Raw genomic sequence first — 22,475 nt, 5'->3', positions numbered from 1 at the left:
ATCCAGTACTTTCATGATACTACACACCCTAAGCCATTACTAAAGGGTCTTTTTTTCCCACAAAGAGCAGCACATTTTGAGAGAATGTTTTTTTGTGTTCTAAAATGAATTTCCAGAGTTGGAAGAGGGCTGTGGGATGAACTGTCTAGTTTTACTTTACAAGTAAGGACTGCTAATCCCAGAGAAGTGACCAGCCCAGGAAAATAACATGGCAGGCTATAGATTAAAACCCACATCTCCTCTCAAGAGTTTTAGGTTTCAGAAACCTGAAGTCTTCTAAATCTCTAACTTCCCTACTGTTTTCTAAGCTCTAGACCCTCTTTTACAATTCCCTACTAAACATTTTCATCTGAGCATTCTAAAGGCACCACCCTCACTTACTTAACAAACACATACCCAGTGCTTTCCACATCTTCCTCTGGTGATACTGCTCTGTAGCTGAACCCCACACACACAAACCTAGAAACTACAATCACTTCCCCCTATCCCAACTTAGAGAACAAATCCAGCTTAGCCCAGTCTGGCTGTCTGACGGAGCAGATGGGTCTGTATTTGACCAACAGACCATCCAGAGCTTTAGATATGCAACAGAAGAGGGAAGGTACAACTCAAACTCCTTGCCACTCAAAACTGAAATGCCTACAGTACACTTGCCTGACAAGACCACCCAGCTCTTTTTGAAGTAAATCTTGGCACTGCCTTCGGTCTTGTCTCAGTTCACCTCTGTGGGGAAAGAGGACGGCCCTCTACTCAGGACAAGTATCTTAGGTCTTTCAACTTTAAGAAAGCACACCAGCCATTTCCCTAGGTGAGCCGCTTATTGGGCAGGTGACTATACTTATTATCCAGTCCAGCTATTAAAAGATGCAATCTCCAGTTCATTGTTACCTGAAATTCAGCTGTGAGATCTAAGTCACAGTAGAACGAGCGCCTAAAAAGAGCATGTGGGCCATTCATTTCTTTAGCAGATCTAAATATTAGATTAAGCAGAAAGCTCAGTAACCAGACCTCACTGCTTTGGACTCTACCATTGCTTTTATTGATGCCACTGGTGTTCACAGAGTGACATAAGAAACTGCTTCAATCCAGTAGAAGAATTTATCTCTGTTCTCAAAAAATTGGGAAGAGGTGGGCTGCTTCTGCTCTGGCTTAGCCAAACCTGTGGACCACCTCTAGCAAATGCTGATGATATGAATCTTGTGTATTACCCTCAGCCTGGGTTTCACTGTGTTCTTCCTACATGTCCCTCAATTCAGAACTCCTCCACTGATACTGTATCTTTGTAAGCTGCCTTAAATTAATTTCAAATAAGGCAAATATAAATTTATCATAGCTAAGATAAACTAGAAGGCTAAAAGGAAATTTAAAAAATAAGATAAAATCTAGACACCAAGACCATGTCAGATTCAGGAAAATCAAAATAGGAAGAACTATTCCAAAGTTAGGCCAGGACTCCTTGGAAATGCTCTGGGTCTGCATGTCCAGATTTCTATTCTTTCTAGAGAAGCCATTCTCAAGACAACTATTTTATGATCTGTTTGAAAGTGATGGGATCTAAATGCATGTAGGAAACCTACTTCAAAGTACAAGTCTATGTAAAATGAGGCTACTATCATGAACAATTCATGGACCAAAGCTGAGTTTTTTAGCACCACTTCCCCCGGCCCCAGGATAGGATACCTATCTTTTTCACACTAGGGGAGGGAAGTCTGAAGTCAGCCCAGTAAGGATGTGGGTTCTGGAGTCAGACCAGGGTCAGAACTCAGGCTCAACCACTTACAAATGTAGAACTCTGAGCAAGGCTAGACTTCGCCAAGTTCAGATCCTTCCTCTAAAACTGGGACAGGAGCAAGTCTCAAGGGCAGTTACAGTCATAGTAAGATAATGTCATAAAGCAGCACTTATTCAGGGGCCTCGTACCCACCACGGGCTCAATAGAGCATAGCTAACAAAACACAATCTGGCTAATTTAGTGAGGGCCCCGACCATAAGTTAGATCTGTTTAGCCAAATACTGAAATGATGAAGCTAAGGCAACATTTCCCCTTGAATTAAATGCATCTAAAGTAAACATCAAACTTGGAGGGGAAAAGAAGCCTTGTATCCTATCCTCAAAACTGACTGGGGGGTCACCTGTGTGGTTCTGGCTTTTGTGTAGTCATGCTTTTGAGATGTACCTTATCCACAAATATCTCTGGTGGTATACAGTAAGAAGCTGTCCCTGTCCACAGACATGGAGCCTGTGGCACAGGGGCTGGGGGTGGGAGGCACGGTAGGCTGGGGCTGTATTATGCACCACTGTGACCTGGGAGTCAGCCCCCACCGGCCTGTTAACAGTTTGTGTTTTCTAGCCCCTCTTGCTCCCATAGCTGAATGACGTCTACCACAAGGGCAGTAAAGCCTAACAGAACACTGGCACCACCTTCCTGTCACTTACAACTTTCTCAAGGGCTGTGAAACTTCTAAAACGGAGCAAGTTCCATCACGTAGGTTTTAGCAACATCTTTCTCTGCTTTGCACCTGATCACTGTTGGTGTCCCCCTCAAGATTCTCTATGAAATCTCTAGATAATTTAAAAATATAGTCCCTCTTTTTTTTTTTTTTTTGCAATCCGACTTAACAATTTAGTTTTCACCTCTCTCAGTTGCTGGCAGAGTTCAAGAGGAGTAGTCAATGGACCAAAAAGTGGTAAGCAGAAAGGACCTGAACAACCCACAAAGTAGATCATAACATCATCAATTTAATAGCAAACTCAGCACTTCCGCCAGGCACTTATTTTCACAGAAATTCACTTATTTAAATGCCCACCAGAACCCATTATGTACTGTTTAGCTCCTAGAAAGTCTATGAGAATTCAACATCTTCAAAATTCACAAGAAAATATGCAAATTGTATCCACTATTACAGGACTTGACTCAGACCAGACATAAGTAATAATAAATACACACTTCCAAAGTGGCTGCCCAGAAGGAACTGGTGTTAGTAGGTTACAGAACTGACACTTCCCCTCCTCTCCTTCCAAGAGCAAATGCAGGAGGACCCTTCAGGACTTCCTCTTGTGACCTCAAATGTAAAAACTAGTGGAAAATCTTTTCTAATATCAGTGTCTACAAATAAAACTGTAACCCAGAAAATCACTGGGCCCCAGGAGAATGTCAGAATGATGGGTTTGTAAAAGAGAAAGAGAATCACAGGTGTGAGACAAGTGTCTGATAGACTACCCACCTCAAGGAGGACTGCCTCAGATTCCTCCATCTTCTTGAGCACATAAAAGACAATGGTCCAAATTTAAAAATACAGGAAATGTGGCCATAAAATAGTATGGAATGAATACAGATTATCATCTCAATCTAAGCAGAGCTTCAATTTCCTGAATACCATTAACAGGATAAAAATGATGCCTTGGAATTAGTCAAAACTGCTGACAGCAAATGGCTCTGGAAAGGACACCAGTAAAGAATGCCTCACATAGCAGACTAAACATGGGCCTGCTTTTCCCTTCGGTTTGTGAGGCCTATACTTAGTGCTGTAATGCAAACAAGGTCTTACAAATCTAGTAAACTATTTTATCATAAAATGGAAGGTTTATTTTGCTCAAGATTTTGGCTCTCTCTTGTAATATGACAAAACTAGGCTTCTAGCTTTAAGTAGTGCTATCATCAGGACCTCAATCATGGTTCCCAAGGTGCTATGGGACAGAGGAGAGAGTATGCCCAGGAGGCACCATCCTCACTTACGGAAAAAAGAGGTAACACACAGAAGGTCTGGCAATATGACCTTCAGCAAAAGCACTGAATTAAAGGCCAAACGAGCCTGTCTAATGGAGTCGGATTTTTTCCTAATCCTGCTCCTCTTGCCCCAGTGTTCTCTATTTCTGTTCTCTGAAGCACCAGCACCCCACTCTGTTAAGCACAAAACTCAAAGTTATCAATGAGTCATTAGGTCTTCCTTCTCATTTCATATCTAATGATCTGCTAATTTTCTCCACTCAATTTCCTGAACTTCATGCTCTGGTATTATTTCTTGCTTAGACTCTTGCAGGGGGATCCTAACTAGTCTCCCTGTTTCCAGTATTTCCCCACTATGGAGAATCACATTTGCTAATAGGAGAACATTTCTGGTTAACAGTTGTCATTTACTGACTACATTCTTTAGCCTGGCTTCACTGTGCCCCACCCTTTGTTCTTATGATCCCCTTCACACAACCTTTGCTTGCGAAAATGACCTGTTTACTATTTCCCCTACATTTCTCATTACCTGACTCTGTGTTTAGGTTTCTGTTAATCATTTAGCCTATCCTGTTACCATTCTTATCTTTCATATGTCTCCCATTCTTCAAAGCCTTAAATGGTATTTGCCCCATGAAGTCTCCTCACTCTCCTTCCCACTGGCAATCCTTAGAGCAATCTATCCAGATCTCTCTAATAGAGAGGCACACCTTACTTTCTCACTTGGGTTATAATTACATACGTATCTGTCACAACTTTCCCAGAATAGCACTGAGACAGAATCTGCATCCAATTAATTTTTCTAACCCAATGGGACCTTTCAAGCTGAATGACATTAACATATAATTTCTACATCATGAACCTACTGAACTCAGTAGGTCATCCTCTTGTCAGCATCAAACTGTATCTCTTCTTCCTTCCTTGTACTAAATTTGTTGCTGAATCTTTTCTGAAACCTGTATTAAGCTGTCCTGGACATTATCGCAGACAGCCTACCACACTATGTGCAAATGGCTCTCAAACCAACATCTCTGACCTCAACTCCTCCTTGAGTTTCAGACCCACGATTTTCTAACCACTGGTGTAAGAGAGATCTAGTTTGCTGAGCACCATTAACTCCTGCCAGCCTTCCAACAAGTCTCATTATAACATGAGAAAGTCTCTCTAGCTTAGCTACACACAAAGGCACAATCCGAAGTTTTCCTTAGAGAACGTTTGGCATCCTTGATTTCGGGTAGCTTTAACATTACAGATAACTCTGGTCTTCTCTTTATGTACTATGAAGTGTAAGAGCCTTTGCTCTACTACTACAAGTTTAGTCTCCTCACCAACAACATACTGTGTAACAAATTCTATCTGGCAAACTGCTGTGAGGATTAGAAATAGTATGTAGCACAGTACCCAGTTTATAATGCCTCAGTATTAGTTACCATTAATTGTCACCATCAGCCAAAACATGGGTATCTTCCTCTGGCATGATGCTTCTGAATGGGATGATAAGAATACCCAAGACCTGAGAACAGGGAGAAGATGGCGGCGTAGGAGGACGCTGGGCTCACCGTGTCCTGCTGATCGCTTACATTCCACCCCCATCTGCCTAATTTACCCCGATAACCACCAGAAAACTAGCAGAATGGACTCTCTGGAGCCAAGCATAGACAAGAGGCCCACGGAAGAGGGTAGGAAGGGCAGAGAGGCAGTGCGCTACATGGACTGGCAGGAGGGAGCCGGGGTGGTGGAGGGGCAGCCAGACCACCCAGCAAGGCAGAGGCCCCAAGTCTGGCTTGGAAAAGCAGAGGGGCCCGATGGAGTGTGTTCTGACAGCCAGTGGGACTTAACATCTGGAATGTTATAAGTCAACAGCTCTGCTCGGAGAGTGGGAGGGAGAGTTGTTGAGCCCCGAAGGACAGAGCTCAGCTTGGCGGGGAACAAAGGCGCTGGGAAGCGCCGTCTCCCTCACCCATCCCCCAGCCAAAATCTCAAAGGGAACCAGTTCCCTTCATGGAACTTGCTTGCACCCCTTAAACACCCAACACTATGCTTCTGCGGATCCATCCCTCCGAGGGGTCTGCCTCCCTCCCAGTGCCGCAGGGCCCCTCCCGAAGCGGACCAACTGAAGGCAAAGCGAGCTGAGCCTGCCCCTCCCGCCCCTGTGCACCTTGTGGATCCACCCCAGCTAATATGCCAGATCCCATCGAAGCAGTACCACAAGAATGGCAGTGTGCAAGCAGCCCAGACAGAGGCCACACCACTCTACACTGAGTCCTGCCCTTGGGAGAGGGGAAGATAAGGTACACACCAGTCTGACTGTGGCCCCAGTGGTGGGCTGAGGGCAGACATCAGGTCTGACTGCGGCCCCGCCCACCAACTCAAGTTACTCCAGACAGCACAGAGGAAGAGCCCTGCAGTTCCCTCCCACTCCAGGGACTATCCAAAATGACGAAACAGTGGAATTCTCCTCAAAAGAAACTCCAGGAAGTAGTGAGAGCTAACGAACTGATCAAAAATGATATAAGCAATATAGCAGAAAATGATTTTAAAATAATAGTCATAAAATTAATAGCTGGGCTTGGAAAAAGTATAGAGGACAGCAGAGAATCTATTACTACAGAGATCAAGGGACTAAGAAACAGTCAGGAGGAGCTAAAAAATGCTATAAATGAGCTGCAAAATAAAATGGAGGCGACAACAGCTCGAACTGAAGAGGCAGAGGAGAGAATAGGTGTATTAGAAGATAAAATTATGGAAAAAGAAGAAGCTGAGAAAAAGAGAGATAAAAAAAATCCAGGAGTATGATGGGAGACTTAGAGAACTAAGTGACATAACTAAACGAAATAATGTATGCATAATTGGGTATCCAGAGGAGGAAGAGAGAGGGAAAGGTGCTGAAGGTGTACTGGAAGAAATCATAGCTGAGAACTTCCCTGAACTGGGGAAGGAAAAAGGCATTGAAATCCAAGAGGCACAAAGAACTCCCTTCAGACGTAACTTGAATCAATCTTCTACACAACATGTCATAGTGAAACTGGCAAAATACAAGGATAAAGAGAGAATTCTGAAAGCAGCTAGGGATAAACATGCTCTAACATATAAAGGGAGACCGATAAGACTCGTGACGGATCTGTCTACTGAAACTTGGCAGGCCAGAAAGGAATGGCAGGAAATCTTCAATGTGATGAACAGAAAAAAAAATGCAGCCGAGAATCCTTTACCCAGAAAGTCTGTCATTTAGAATAGAAGGAGAGATTGGGGCGCCTGGGTGGCGCAGTCGGTTAAGCGTCCGACTTCAGCCAGGTCACGATCTCACGGTCCGTGAGTTCGAGCCCCGCGTCGGGCTCTGGGCTGATGGCTCGGAGCCTGGAGCCTGTTTCCGATTCTGTGTCTCCCTCTCTCTCTGTCCCTCCCCCGTTCATGCTCTGTCTCTCTCTGTCCCAAAAATAAAAATAAACGTTGAAAAAAAAAAAATTAGAATAGAAGGAGAGATAAAGGTATTCCCAAACAAACAAAAACTAAAGGAATTCATCACCACTAAACCATCCCTACAAGAGATCCTAAGACAAAGTACCAGAGACATCACTGCAAGCATGAAACCTACACACATCACAATGACTCTAAACCCATATCTTTCAATAATAACACTGAATGTAAATGGACTAAATGCGCCAACCAAAAGACATAGGATATCAGAATGGATAAAAAAAAAAAGACCCATCTATTTTCTGTCTACAAGAGACTCATTTTAGACCTGAGGACACTTTCAGATTGAAAGTGAGGGGATGTAGAACTATCTATCATGCTACTCAAAGTCAAAAGAAAGCTGGAGTAGCCATACTTACATCAGAGAGAACTAGACTTCAAATTAAAGGCTGTAACAAGAGATGAAGAAGGGCATTATATAATAATTACAGGGTCCATCCATCAGGAAGAGCTAACAATTATAAATGTCTATGCGCCGAATACCGGAGCCCCCAAATATATAAAACAATTAATCACAAACATAAGCAACCTTATTGATAAGAATGTGGTAATTGCAGGGGCAAATTAATACTTTAATACTCCACTTACAACACTGGATAGATCATCTAGACACAGGATCAATAAAGAAACAAGGGCCCTGAATGATACACTGGATCAGATGGACTTGATAGATATATTTAGAACTCTGCATCCCAAAGCAACAGAGTATACTTTCTTCTCGAGTGCACATGGAACCTTCTCCAAGACAGATCACATACTGGGTCACAAAACAGCCCTTCATAAGTATACAAGAATTGAGATCATACCATGCATACTTTCAGACCACAATGCAATGAAGCTTGAAATCAATCACAAGAAAACGTCTGGAAAACCTCCAAAAGCATGGAGGTTAAAGAACACCCTACTAAAGAATGAATGGGTCAACCAGGCAATTAGAGAAGAAATTTAAAAATATATGGAAACAAATGAAAATGAAAATACAACAATCCAAATGCTTTGGGATGCAGCAAAGGCAGTCCTAAGAGGAAAATACATTGCAATCAGGCCTATCTCAAGAAACAAGAAAAATCCCAAATACAAAATCTAACAGCACACCTAAAGGAAACAGAAGCAGAACAGCAAAGACACCCCAAACCCAGCAGAAGAAGAGAAATAATAAAGATCAGAGCAGAAATAAACAATATAGAATCTAAAAAAACTGTAGAGCAGATCAATGAAACCAAGAGTTGGTTTTTTGAAAAAATAAACAAAATTGATAAACCTCTAGCCAGGCTTCTCAAAAAGAAAAGGGAGAGAACCCAAATAGATAAAATCATGAATGAAAATGGAATTATTACAACCAATCCCTCAGAAATACAAGCAATTATCAGGGAATACTATGAAAAATTATATGCCAACAAACTGGATAACCTGGAAGAAATGGACAAATTCCTAAACACCCACACATTCCAAAACTCAAACAGGAAGAAATAGAAAGTTTGAACAGACCCATAACCAGCGAAGAAACTGAATCAGTTATCAAAATCTCCCAACAAATAACAGTCCAGGTCCAGATGGCTTGCCAGGGGAATTCTACCAGACATTTAAAGCAGAGATAATACCTATCCTCCTCAAGCTATTCCAAAAAATAGAAAGGGAAGGAAAACTTCCAGACTCATTCTATGAAGCCAGCATTACTTTGATTCCTAAACCAGACAGAGACCCAGTAAAAAAAAGAGAACTACAGGCCAATATCCCTGATGAATATGGATGCAAAAATTCTAAGACACTAGCAAATCGAATTCAACAGCATATAAAAAGAATTATTCACCATGATCAAGTGGGATTCATTCCTGGGATGCAGGGCTGGTTCAACATTCTCAAATCAATCAATGTGATACATCACATTAATAAAAGAAAAGATAAGAACCATATGATCCTGTCAATAGATGCAGAAAAAGCATTTGACAAAATTCAGCATCCTTTCTTAATAAAAACCCTTGAGCAAGTCGGGATAGAAGGAACATACTTATACATCATAAAAGTCATTTATGAAAAGCCCACAGCTAATATCATCCTCAATGGGGAAAAACTGAGAGCTTTTTCCCTGAGATCAGAAACACGACAGGGATGTCCACTCTCACCGCTGGTATTTAACATAGTGTTGGAAGTGCTAGCATCAGCAATCAGACAACAAAAGGAAATCAAAGGCATCAAAATTGGCAAAGATGAAGTTAAGCTTTCACTTTTTGCAGATGACATGCTATTATACATGGAAAACCCGATAGACTCCACCAAAAGTCTGCTAGAACTGATACATGAATTCAGCAAAGTTTCAAGATACAAAATCAATGTACAGAAATCAGTTGCATTCTTATACACTAATAATGAAGCAATAGAAAGACAAAGAAACTGATCCCATTCACAACTGCACCAAGAATCATAAAATACCTAGGAATAAACCTGACCAAAGATGTAAAAGATCTGTATGCTGAAAACTATAGAAAGCTTATGAAGGAAATTGAAGAAGATATAAAGAAATGGAAAAACATTCCGTGCTCACGGGTTGGAAGAATAAATATTGTTAAAATATCAATACTATGCAAAGCTATCTACACATTCAATGCAATCCCAACCAAAATTGCACCAGCATTCTTCTCAAAGCTAGAACAAGCAATCCTAAAATTCGTATAGAACTACAAAATGCCCTGAATAGCCAAAGTAATTTTGAAGAAGAAGACCAAAGCAGGAGGCATCACAATCCCAGACTTTAGCCTCTACTACAAAGCTTAATCATCAAGACAGCATGGTATTGGCACAAAATCAGACATAGACCAATGGAATAGAATAGAAACCCCAGAACTAGACCCACAAACGTACGGCGAACTAATCTTTGACAAAGCAGGAAAGAACATCCAATGGAAAAAAGACAGTCTCTTTAACAAATGGTGCTGGGAGAACTGGACAGCAACATGCAGAAGGATGAAACTAGACCACTTTCTTACACCATTCACAAAAACAAACTCAAAATGGATAAAGGACCTGAATGTGAGACAGGAAACCATCAAAACCCTAGAGGAGAAAGCAGGAAAAGACCTCTCTGACCTCAGCCACAGCAATTTCTTACTCGACACATCCCCAAAGCAAGGGAATTAAAAGCAAAAATGAACTACTGGGACCTCATGAAGATAAAGAGCTTCTGCACAGCAAAGGAAACAATCAACAAAACTAAAAGGCAAACAACGGAATGGGAAAAGATATTTGCAAATGACGTATCGGACAAAGGGCTAGTATCCAAAATCTATAAAGAGCTCACCAAACTCCACACCCGAAAAACAAATAACCCAGTGAAGAAATGGGCAGAAAACACGAATAGACACTTCTCTAAAGAAGACATCCAGATGGCCAACAGGCACATGAAAAGATGCTCAACGACGCTCCTCATCAGGGAAATACAAATCAAAACCACACTCAGATTATCACTTCATGCCAGTCAGAGTGGCTAAAATGAACAAAACAGGAGACTATAGATGCTGGAGGGGATGTGGAGAAATGGGAACCCTCTTGCACTGTTGGTGGGAATGCAAACTGGTGCAGCCGCTCTGGAAAACAGTGTGGAGGTTCCTGAAAAAATTAAAAATAGACCTACCCTATGACCCAGCAGTAGCACTGCTAGTAATTTACCCAACGGATACAGGAGTACTGATGCATAGGGGGACTTGTACCCCAATGTTTGTAGCAGCACTCCCAACAGTAGCTAAATTATGGAAAGAGCCTAAATGTCCATCAACTGACGAATGGATAAAGAAATTGTGGTTTATATACACAATGGAATACCACGTGGCAATGAGAAAGAATGAAATATGGCCTTTTGTAGCAACATGGATGGAACTGGAGAGTGTTATGCTAAATGAAATAAGTCATACAGGGAAGGACAGATTCCATATGTTCTCACTCTTATGTGGATGCTGAGAAACTTAACAGAAGACCATGGGGGAGGGGAAGAAAAAAATATGGTTAGAGAGGGAGGGAACCAAAACATAAGAGACTCCTAAAAACTGTGAACAAACTGAGGGTTTATGGGGGGTAGGAGGGAGGGGTGTGTGGGTGATGGGTATTGAGGAGGGCACCTTTTGGGATGAGCACTGGGTGTTGTATGGAAACCAACTTGACAATAAATTTCATAATAAAAAAGAAAAAAAAATAAATTGAAAAAGGACAGATTAATAGGAAAAAAAAAAAAAGAATACCCAAGACCTTCACTGTCCTTTTCCTGAATGTCCCTCCCACCAGTCGATTCCTCCACACAACACAAGCCACAGTGCAGATGGATCACTGTGACCCACTGCAAAGCCTGCCTAAGGTACAGGGGCCAACATTAGCCTACCATCTATAGAGCAAGGTATTTGGCTAAGTGTTTTATAGAAGTCATTGTATCTCGTGCTTATAACTCTGTAAGTCAGTTATTTCCCCTTTACAGATGGGAAACAGAGGCTTAGAAAAGTTAAGAAATTTGTCCTAAATTAGGAAAGCTGGAATGTAACAGAACTAGGGCAGCTATAGCCTGCATTCTTACTAGCTATAGTTTCCCGCCTTACCCTACAGGCTAGCTGTTGAAACTTCCCATGTTTTACCTGTACCTGACAACTCTCTTCCACATTATCAAGAGGCCAGCTGCTGCTAGCTGCTGGTCTCTGCAGTCAATGCCTCCTTCTTCTGTACTTCTCATCCCATCCCCACCAGCCACTTTAAGTCTTTTTGCATTGTAAAAGACAGTTGCACAAGCCAGTCTCAATGCGTAGACTCCTTTTTTTTCTCGTTAATAAACCAATCACAAATTTTCCCTTTGTTGCTACAGTTTTTTTATTCCTGCTGGAGTCAGTGCCATTTCAAATAATGGAAGCTTATCTCTATAGGGTGGCTGATTGATGCATAGCCAGGTAACCACTGAATATTTTTCACACCAACAGAGACTTTTTAAAATAAGTTAATGCCAATCAGTTCATCTGTAGATGTAAACAAAAAGTCTTAACACTGTTCTGCTTGAGTACCTACTCTGCTGCTTATTATATATATTAAATTAGGCTTTCTCATCAGATCCTGGAAATTAAGCCAATGCTTTATCTCTTCAAAATCACCTCTCATCATCTTGCCTACTCTAGCCAAACTTCCTGTCTTACATGTCCTAGTAAATCCTTGTTTGACAGACTCTGCCTTAACTTATAGCTTTTCTAAAATTTCTCAAGTTCACTATACTTATTCCCATCTTTCTAATTAGTTGACATAGAACTAATCTGTATTTAATAAAAAAAAAATTTCACAATAAATGCTATTTATTAGTGTAAAACAATGCTTAAAAAAAGCTTTCCAGAAAACTAAAATAGCAAAATGGTAAAGTATCAAAGAGAAAGAAGTGCTTCAAAATTCAGAATTAAATACAAATACATTTATTAGTAACATGTATACTTAATTCAGACTCTCTCAAAGGAACAAACACAATCAAATTGGGCAATTAATGGTAAATAACATTGACTTACCTACTTCAGTGAGTTGATGTCTTTCTAGTGTTAAATTCTTTGGGTCCTTAATAAAATGAAAGGGTTGTATTTTTATTCCTTCAATTTGAGGGAATAACAGAGCAAAACCAGACTCTCCAATTTCTATTTCCTGAGGTCGATTGTTACCTGATCCCATTGGAGTCACTAGGAAAAAAGTTAAAAGAGTTTCATGAATAGCTTTTTTTTTTTAATGTTTATTTTTTATTTTTCAGAGACAGAGAGAGAGATAGCATGAGCTGGCGGGGGGGGGGGGTGCAGAGAGAGAGGGGGATAGAGGATCCGAAGCAAACTCTGTGCTGACAGCAGAGTCTGATGTGGGGCTTGAACCCACAAACCTTGAGATCATGACCTGAGCCAAAGTCAGATGCCTAACCCACTGAGCCACCCAGGCGCCCCTCATGAACAGATTTAATAAAAACTGAAATTTCACTTGGTATGTTATCTAGTGCCACCTAGATAACTATAGTTTGGGTCACTAAGATAATCAACAAGTTAACAGGTCACTATCTGAGAAAAAAATTCTCAGCTTTGAAATTTTTGGGGGTGGTGTCATGATGTCTGCAATCTACTTTCAAATGGTTCAGAAAGAAATGTGTTTATAAACAAAGAGAAAAAAAGAACTGTATGCAAACTTCTTAATTTTTTAAAGTTTATTTATTTTGAAAGAGAGAGAGAGAGAGAGAGAGCACGTGTGTGCGTGGAGGAGAGGCAGAGTGAGAGAGAATCTCAAACAGGCCCCGGCACTATTAGTGTACAGCTTGACATGGGGCTCGAACTAATGAACCATGAGATGAGCTGAAATCAAGAGTCACATGCTTAACTGACTGATCCACCCAGATGCCCCACAAAAATTTTTAAATTAGTGAATCTAGACCAAAGGAATATGAATGTTTACTATTCTATCATTCTGCAACTTTGAGTTGAAAATTTTCTAAATAAGAAGTTGGAGGGTAGAAAATACATCTTTGCAGCAATTCCCCTTTTAAAAAATTATCTTAACAATATTTGACAATTATATAAAATATATATGTATATATACATACATACACAGATATATAGTCACACACATACACACACACAAAATACTTTTATCACAGAATTTTTAATAGAAAATAAAGGGAAAAAATCTAAATGCCCTACACTGGTATTTAGATTAAAAGTTATATTTAAACAATCAACCACAGCCATTAAGAATGACAGACATATTTACTAACATGGAAATATGTAATATGTTGTGAATTTTAAAGGTAGGTGTTATGGACAGAATTGTGTCCCCCCCAGACTTGTATGTTGAAGCCCTAACTGCCATTATGAATATATTTGGAGATAAGGCCTTTAAAGGGGTAATAAATGAGGTCCTAAGGATTGGACCCTAATTCAGTAAGACTGGTATCCTTATAAGAAGAGGAAAAGACGCATTCTTAGCTAGAGAGAAATGGCCATGTAAGGACTTAGCAAGTAGGCAAGGCAGTGGTCTGAAAGCCAGGGAGATGCCTCAGGAGAAAGCAAACCTGCCAACACTTTAATCTTGGACTTCCAGCCTCCAGAACTGTGAGAACATATATTTCTGTTGTTTAAACCACCAGTGTGTTATCTGGTTATGGCAGCCACAGGAGACTAAAACAAATACAGCAGGTTACAAGTCTATAGAATATTATATTCTTGATATATGTACACATACATGTATTTATTTCTACATAAGATGCTATTTATTGAACATTTGGAAGGTTATGCATCATAACATTAATAGAGTAGTTAACTCTATGATGCTTAAAGTTGCTTGATGTTTTTTTTTGCTCATCTTTATCTTCTCATTTTTCTTTAACAACAAATATTACTAACATAAATAATAAAACTCTTTTTTTAAAGTTTATTTATTTTGAGAGAGAGACAGTGTGAGTGGGGGAGGGGTACAGAGAGGGGCAGAGAGAGAAAGAATCCCAAGCAGGCTCCACACTGTCAGTGCAGAGCCCGATGTGGGGCTTGAACTCCTGAAAGCATGAGATCATGACCTGAGCTGAAATCAAGAGTCAGACACTTAGCCGACTGAGCCACCCAGGTGCCTCTAGAGTAAAACTCTTTTTAAAAAGTGTTAAGCTTTTTAGAGACCAAAGCTACAGCAAAATGAAAAAAAAAATCCAAAGAGAAAATTTCAGAATCATATCAACCCCCACACAATATATTCTGAATTAAAAACAAAAATTTCAGGTTATAAGGACTCCTTCTTCCACAAAAATAGATCAAAACAAAAGCAATTTTTAAAAGTGCAGATCTCTGGGGCGCCTGGGTGGCTCAGTCGGTTAAACGTCCGACTTCAGCTCAGGTCACGATCTCGCGGTCTGTGAGTTCGAGCCCCGCGTCGGGCTCTGGGCTGATGGCTCAGAGCCTGGAGCCTGCTTCGGATTCTGTGTCTCCCTCTCTCTCTGCCCCTCCCCCATTCATGCTCTGTCTCTCTCTGTCTCAAAAATAAATAAATGTTAAAAAAAAAAAAAAGTGCAGATCTCATGACAATATATACTAAATCTCAATATACTTTTTATAGAAATGGACTGGCTGATTCTAAAAATATGTAGAAATGCAAAGAACCTAGACAGCCAAAACAGTTTTTAAAAAGAACATTAAGGCCTCTAGTAATATGGCAATGGCTTAAGGACAGACAAATACATCAATGAAGCAGAATTAAATACAGAAATAGACCCACAAACATACAGTCAACTGTTTTTAACAAAGGTGTCAAGGCAATTAGAGGAAAGAAAAATCTTCAAAAAATGGTGATGAAATAAACATGAAAAAAAAATTAACCTTGAACCCCTACCTCACACCATACATGTAAGAGCTAAACTAAACAGGTTATAGAAAAAGACATAGAGAATATCTTTGTGACTTTGAGATAGGCAAAGATTTCTTGGAAAGGACATAAATATTTACAACACCTATACCTGATAAAGGTCTTGTATTAGAATATATAAACAACTTCAAATCAAAAATAAAAACAATTCAATAAAAAAAAACAGTAAAAGACTTGGATACTTCATAAAAACAGGTATACAAATAGCCAATAAACAGATGAACAGATGCTCAACATAATTAAAATCATTGGAGTAATTCAAATTAAAACTAGCCTAAGATCCACTATGATGGCTAAAATGAAAGACTCATTTGAAGACACTAAGTTAGTGAGGATATGTAGCAATGAGCATCTAACACCCTCATTCATTGCTGGTGCGTATAAAATGGAACAACTCTTGAAAACAGTTTGGCAGTTTCTTGTTGAGTTAAACATAACAAAGCCCAAGACCCAGCAATTCTACCTCTAGGCCCAAGAAGAATAAGAATACTTATACAAAAATGTTCACAACAGCCTCATTCACAATAGCCAGGAATGTGAAACAATCCAAATCTCCATCAAAAAGAGAATGGGAAAATAGTCTTTTTATATAACATAATAATAATAATGATAATAATAATAATAATAATAATTTTTAAATGAATTCCTAATATGCACAGTAACATAATGTGGAGAAACAGGAACCCTCTTGCACTGTTGGTGGGAATGCAAACTGGTGCAGCCACTCTAGAAAACAGTGTGGAGCTTCCTCAAAAAATTAAAAATTGCTATGACCAAGCAATAGCACTGCTAGGAATTTACCCAAGGGATACAGGAGTGCTGATGCATAGGGGCACTTGTACCCCGATGTTTATAGCAGCACTTTCAACAATAGCCAAATTATGGAAAGAGGCTAAATGTCCATCAACTGACGAATGGATAAAGAAAGTGTGGTTTATATACACAATGGAATACTACGTGGCAATGAGAAAGAATGAAATATGGCCTTTTGTAGCAACATGGATGGAACTGGAGAGTGGTATGCTAAATGAAATAAGTCATACAGAGAAAGATACCATATCTTTTCACTCTTATGTGGATCCTGAGAAACTTAACAGAAGACCATGGGGAGGGGGAAAAAAAAAAGTTAGAGAGGGAGGGAGCTAAACCCTAAGAGACTCTTAAGAACTAAGAATAAACTGAGGGTTGATGGGGGGTGGGAGGGAGGGGAAAGTGGGTGATGGGCATTGAGGAGGGCACCTGTTGGGATGAGCACTGGGTGTTATATGGAAACCAATTTGACAATAAATTTCATATTAAAAAAAATAAGTAAATCTCAAAAATATTATGGTGTTAAAAAATATTTATACTGCATGAAAAAAACCAAGACATAAAAAGAGTATACACCATATGGCTCCATTTATATGACATTCAACAATAGGCAATCTAACCCATGGTCACAGAAATCAGAACCAGGGTTTCTTTGGCAGGCAGAGATGGACAGGAAAAGGGCATGACAGATCTTCCTCAGGTGACGGAAATATTCTATATCTTGACTGGTGTATAGGTTACACAAGGGTATACATTTGTCAAAACTCATTAATTTAGTACACTTACGATTGTGCAGGTCATGTAAGTAAAATTTACCTTAAAAGAAAGAAAATGACCTTTGCATATATATGAATGAACAAATTTCCTCAAACTTGAAATTTTTCTAACCTAAAGAATGAAGATGGGCTAGGAGTCAATGGCTGCTTTAGAAATAATCACTAAACTGTGGCCTAAGAAAAAGGAATCCAACCACTGTCTTGGCGGTAGTTTTGTTGGAACATGCATGGAACTGGCTCAAAGAAAGCATCTAGCTGCAGGGGTACCAAAAACACAAAGTGTGTCCATGAAAACACGAGAATTGGAATGGCATCTACTCCTGACATCAAGATCATAAGGGAACTTGGGGGAATAGACCAGCAAAGTTAAAACTCCAGAAGAGGGCAAGCACAAAAAGAAGGCTAGACTTCCCACTCTCACAATGGGGTCCCCCCAACAAGTCCACCCTCCCTCTCCTGCCTCCGTCCCCCAGCCAAAGTTTTAAAAAGGAGAAATATGACTGTACTTTGAAAATGCCATGGTGGATGAGGTGGGGGTGGGGAGGCATAAGAAAATGATGAAGCTACCATTCTGTATAAGCATTTGTTAATAACTAGTAATGGTAAACCTAGACCACTCATTTTAGGAAAATTCAAAAGTTAAAACCATGGTTATTGCTATCATTTTTTTAATCCAATGAGGAACAAAATGTGTGGTGATTGGCAGATATAATAGAATGTATAGGGGTGAGGAGCCAATAATGGTAGAGATGAAATAGTCCCTATCAACCATGTATTTATTCTTATTCATTTGTAAACACTTGAAATCCTTTGTACTTCACTGTGTTAAGAATCTCAAATTCAGATCAAAAGTCTCTCAGTGAAGATTAAAAATGCCAATTATGGAGTACTACTGAGTGGAACAAAGAAAATAGTAATAGCTGATATTTACTCATTGATTCTTGCACATCTCTATTCTGACTACTTTTCATGTTAACTCATTTAAACCACAATCCTCCAAAGAAGTATTATCAATCATACCCATTTCATATATGGGGAAACTGAAGCCCTATAAGGTTAGGTAACTTGCCCAAGGTCTTACAGAGACTAAGTAGTACACCCAGGATTCCAATCCAGGTACCTGAACCACTGTACCATGACTGCCTCAACAGAATGTCTCTCCCCCTTGAACTATAGAAAGGAATCAAGGGGCACCTGGGTGGCTCAGCTGGTTAAGCATCTGACTCTTGATTTTGGCTTAGGTCATGATCTCACGGTTCGGGAGATTGAGCCCTGCACTAGGCTCTGCACTAAGTGTGAAGCCTGCTTAAGATTTTCTCTCTCTCTCCCTCTGCCCCTCTCCTCTTGCATGCGCTCTTCTCTCTCTCTCACACACACAAAAAAATAAGTAAAAATTAAAAAAAAAAAAAGAATCAAGAATAATAAAAAACAGCAAAAATTCACCAGCAGCAAACTTGGAAAAGGTTATAATTTCATGCTATAGCTATAAACTTCAAACAGTGATATCTAAGTAGAGAAACAGAAGCTTTCTGGTAGCTCCAAATCCCAGCCCTAACTTACCTGTGCCCACCAGAAATAATCCTGGTTGTACTGACAAAAGCATTTAATGCTTTCTGATTTGGAGAGAGGAAATATGTGAGCTCTTTCCTCTTATGAAAGGCTCTTGGAAAGATATGCATCACATTTGTTTTTTATAGATAGCCCTGAGACTGGGAATACTAACCACAATAATCTAAATAACACTAATAGAAGTCAAATATACCATGGTAAATATGAGTAACTTTTTGGCATTTTTGGATGGCCAAAAACATAAATGTGGTTTTAAGCTACAAAGAATTCAACAGTTTATAGGAGCCCACATTAACGCAAGGCAAGAAATTATCAAATGGGTATTTTCTCTCACCTACAATTCCTGGGGTCACAATCCCAAGGACTTGGCATTGTTTTGGGAATAGCTTCTCAAGGGCAAATGCTGCTTCCATAGTAGTTCTTTTCCTTGCTGTAATAATACAATAGCAAAATTATTACATTCATTTTAGATCAAATCTGATGGTGGTGGGCGGGGGGGAGCAAACAATGAATAAAGTTTAAATCATTTACACCAGAATGCTTTATAAAGAAGTCTAAGAACTTTGATGAATACATTTTCCGATTTGGGGCCCATTTTATAAGTTAAAATTCTAAATCTGACCTTTAACATCACCAATTTGCCTTTCTTGCTTTGTTCATATACTGCTTTTGCCCCAGTGATGTTAAGTTTAACAGCAGCAGCTAAATTTTAACTTGCTATTGTACCTCTCTGTTTAGCTGATATTAGAGCATGACTGTTTCACTGCATAGACAGTACCTGGATTCAAATTAGACAGTGATAACACAGGTCTAGCCCTGAACCTCAGTGTGCCCAGCCTGGGAAACCTAGTCTACTTCTGCTCTTAGCGAGCCAAGAAGCATGCATGGTATCTATAGATAACTTTGGTCTCCCTAAATGGGTCCCCATCACACAATATAAGGCTTCAATAGCCAAAGACATACATTGTTTTAATAATAAAAAGTGCCTGGATGGCTAAAGTATTTCAATTTGAGAAACACATCTTTCTAAAGAATCTGTTTTAGTTGTACTGCAAGGTTTAGAAATCAGTCTTTGAAGCAAAAAGGGCCTCTCAAGTTTCAAAGACAATATATTCATGAAGTCCTAGAGCCTCAGAAAGTCAGTAACTCTCAAGACTAGGACAATATTTAGCTCTAGAGGTACATAAGGAAACAAAAACTCAAACCTTTTCTTTTGATATTCACCTCTCTTGTGGCCACGACACTCTTCCAGACTAATGAAAGTTTCTGAATCAGCCATGTAAAGAACTGTCTGTGGTAAGATGTGAACATTCTGCTAAGAAAAACAAAAAACAAAAATGGAACTGGATCACATGAATCTAGAAGTGCTCTCATGGTCCCTTAAAGTTTTGCTCTGGTCCAAACTGCCATGGATGTACCCTCCCTTCAGGTCAGTGTCTGACCGGAGTCCAACCACTTCCCACTCATTTTTTACTTCTGCTCCTTCCTTTTCAGCTCATTCATTTGAACATCTCTCATTTCTTCTTCAAGTCAAACTCATTCCAGCCTAACTCAAAATGTTCATTTTCATAATTTAAACTCTTTTTTGTTGATTTTTTATTTTAGAGAGAAAGAGATAGAGTGGGAGAGAGGGGCAGAGGGAAAGAGAGAGAATCCCAAGTGAGCCCAATGCTCAGCCTGGAGCACGCCATAGGCCTAGCTCCCACAACCCTGACATCATGACCTGAGCCAAAATCAAGAGTTGGATGCCCAACTGACTGAGTCACCCAGGCAACCCCATAATTTAAACTTTTAAATAAAAACATTAAATGCCAGCAAAAGGGGCTACTTGTTTTCCTGAATAGGCATCACACTAATAGAAAGGTGCGAGCAACAAAGGAAAGTATACAAACTGTATTGCTCCTCTTTTCACTGCCTACCAAATGGAAGTATCCCAGGCCTTCATTTCTACCTTACCAACTAGTTCCCTCCAGGGAAACTTTTACTTACTATAATCCAGAAATACACACCCTGCTGTGCACATTCTCCTGTGGCTCTCTTCGTTTCCCACTTAATTTAGGACTATGTCCCCCAAGAGACACTTAAAGTGCCACCTCCCCTACAAAACCTTTTCTTAGACTTCCTCAGTACCCTGGACTTCATATATGACATACCTTACGTCCCAGTCATTCTTACTTGTGCCTTATCTCCACTTACAAGCTAGGCTTATTCAGATTTCTGGTTTCCACTAAATGTCACATTACAGCCAAGTGGCAAAGTGGCTGAATCAAACAAAAGGATGAACATACGTTTTTTTCTAAACTGGTTATTTTCAAAGATTTTTACTACCAGAATGGAATGAAGTACTTCACATATAGCAACTTCAACACTGATTAAATGAGAAAGTGTTAATCTGTAATTTTGGGGAATGTTAAAATGTTTCAGAGTAGATTCCATATAGAGAAATTCAAAAAAGGCAACTGAGACAGAATGATGGCCCTGTGGTGGCCCCAGGGTTGATAAGACCTAAGGGTATAGTTCTCTTGGTCCACACGGCATTTTCAAAGGATGTAATTTGGTTACCAACATTGAAAATTACACAAAATATTTACAGAAAATATGGATTTCCAGATTCTTTTGAAAAACTAGACATGCTAACAACACTTAGACCGTATTCTTCTTGACTAGGGCTAAACAAAGGCAAGCACTCCCTGGTTTGTCATGGCCTTATTGCTCCCTATGCTGTCACAGCAAACCAACTTAGTCACCTGCCTAACTTTGGAGTCATTTGAGTTTGTGATACCTGGTATAGGAAGTTAGGAAATAGGAAGTCTAGTCCTGAGTTTTTAGGATTCTCTCATTCCTGGTACCCAATGAAAAGCAATTGCTTGACTCTTCCTTTCTAATTCTCACTAGAAGCAGTGACAGTGACAGTCCTCAACATGAAAAGGTCTCAAAGCACAATGTGAGACAACTGCAACCTCACTCCCTTATACAAAGAAGTTCCAAATAGCAAGATATGTTATAAATTTTTTTGTAGACTTGAAAATATTTCTGATAAAAAAGTTAAACTAATTTTCTTTATGGCTATAAAAGTGTCATGTCCACTAGGTAACCTAGAGGCAAACACAAAGAAAACAGCATGATTTGGACAAGGTTTCCATTTTAGTTTAACCACAGTAGCATTTACTACAATGAATAAACTTCTTTAAGGGCATTACTATATGAATTTTTAAAATGCCATTGATAATAGAGAATAGTAATTTCATTCATTGACAAATTGCTATCCCTGGTACTGAAGATAATGTGTTATATGCATTACCTTTCCATTACTTAACCCTAGAACAAGTCTTTAAGGGTATGAGGAAAATTCTTACTGTCTTTCCATTTTAGAGATAGAACCTGAAGCTCAAAGAGATTAGGTAACTTTTTCCTTTTCCTTTTTTTTTTTTAATGTTTATTTATTTTTGATAAAACATACACAAGAGCAGGGGAGGGGCAGAAAGAGAGGGAGACAGAGGATCTGAAGCAGGCTCTGCACTGACAGCAGAGAGCTGAGAGCCCAATGTGGGGCTCGAACCCACGAACCGTGAGATCATGACCTGAGCTGAAGTTGGACACTTAACCTACTGAGGCATTCAGGTGCTCCAAATTAGGTAACTTTTTCAGAGACTGACAGCTGGTATGCACCAAAGTTAGGTTCAGACCTAAATATGTCTGGTTATTAACAGCCATTATATTGTATAAACTTT

At 39.6% G+C, this 22,475-nt stretch overlaps 1 protein-coding gene across 5 annotated transcripts in view; it reads right to left on the bottom strand.

The window, feature by feature from the left end:
- FBXO22 (F-box protein 22) overlaps positions 1 to 22,475 on the bottom strand; it is a 30,928-nt gene that overhangs the window by 5,531 nt on the left and 2,922 nt on the right. For 4 of the 5 annotated variants that reach the window (XM_042941300.1, XM_042941304.1, XM_042941303.1 and 1 more), the window contains exons 3-5: positions 19,969 to 20,056; positions 19,079 to 19,174; positions 12,721 to 12,885 (exon numbers count right to left, since the gene is read on the bottom strand). In XM_042941300.1, coding sequence (XP_042797234.1) covers positions 12,721 to 12,885; positions 19,079 to 19,174; positions 19,969 to 20,056 — 349 coding nt within the window. Of the gene's footprint in view, positions 1 to 12,720; positions 12,886 to 19,078; positions 19,175 to 19,968; positions 20,060 to 22,475 lie in introns of all 5 variants that reach the window. The other variant, XM_042941301.1, reaches the window with a different exon arrangement.

The sequence above is a fragment of the Panthera leo genome, chromosome B3, assembly GCF_018350215.1.
Source record: "Panthera leo isolate Ple1 chromosome B3, P.leo_Ple1_pat1.1, whole genome shotgun sequence".
Taxonomy (NCBI): Eukaryota; Metazoa; Chordata; class Mammalia; order Carnivora; family Felidae; genus Panthera; species Panthera leo.
Note: the sequence above shows the minus strand (reverse complement) of the source record. Positions and strands in the feature narration are given on the sequence as shown.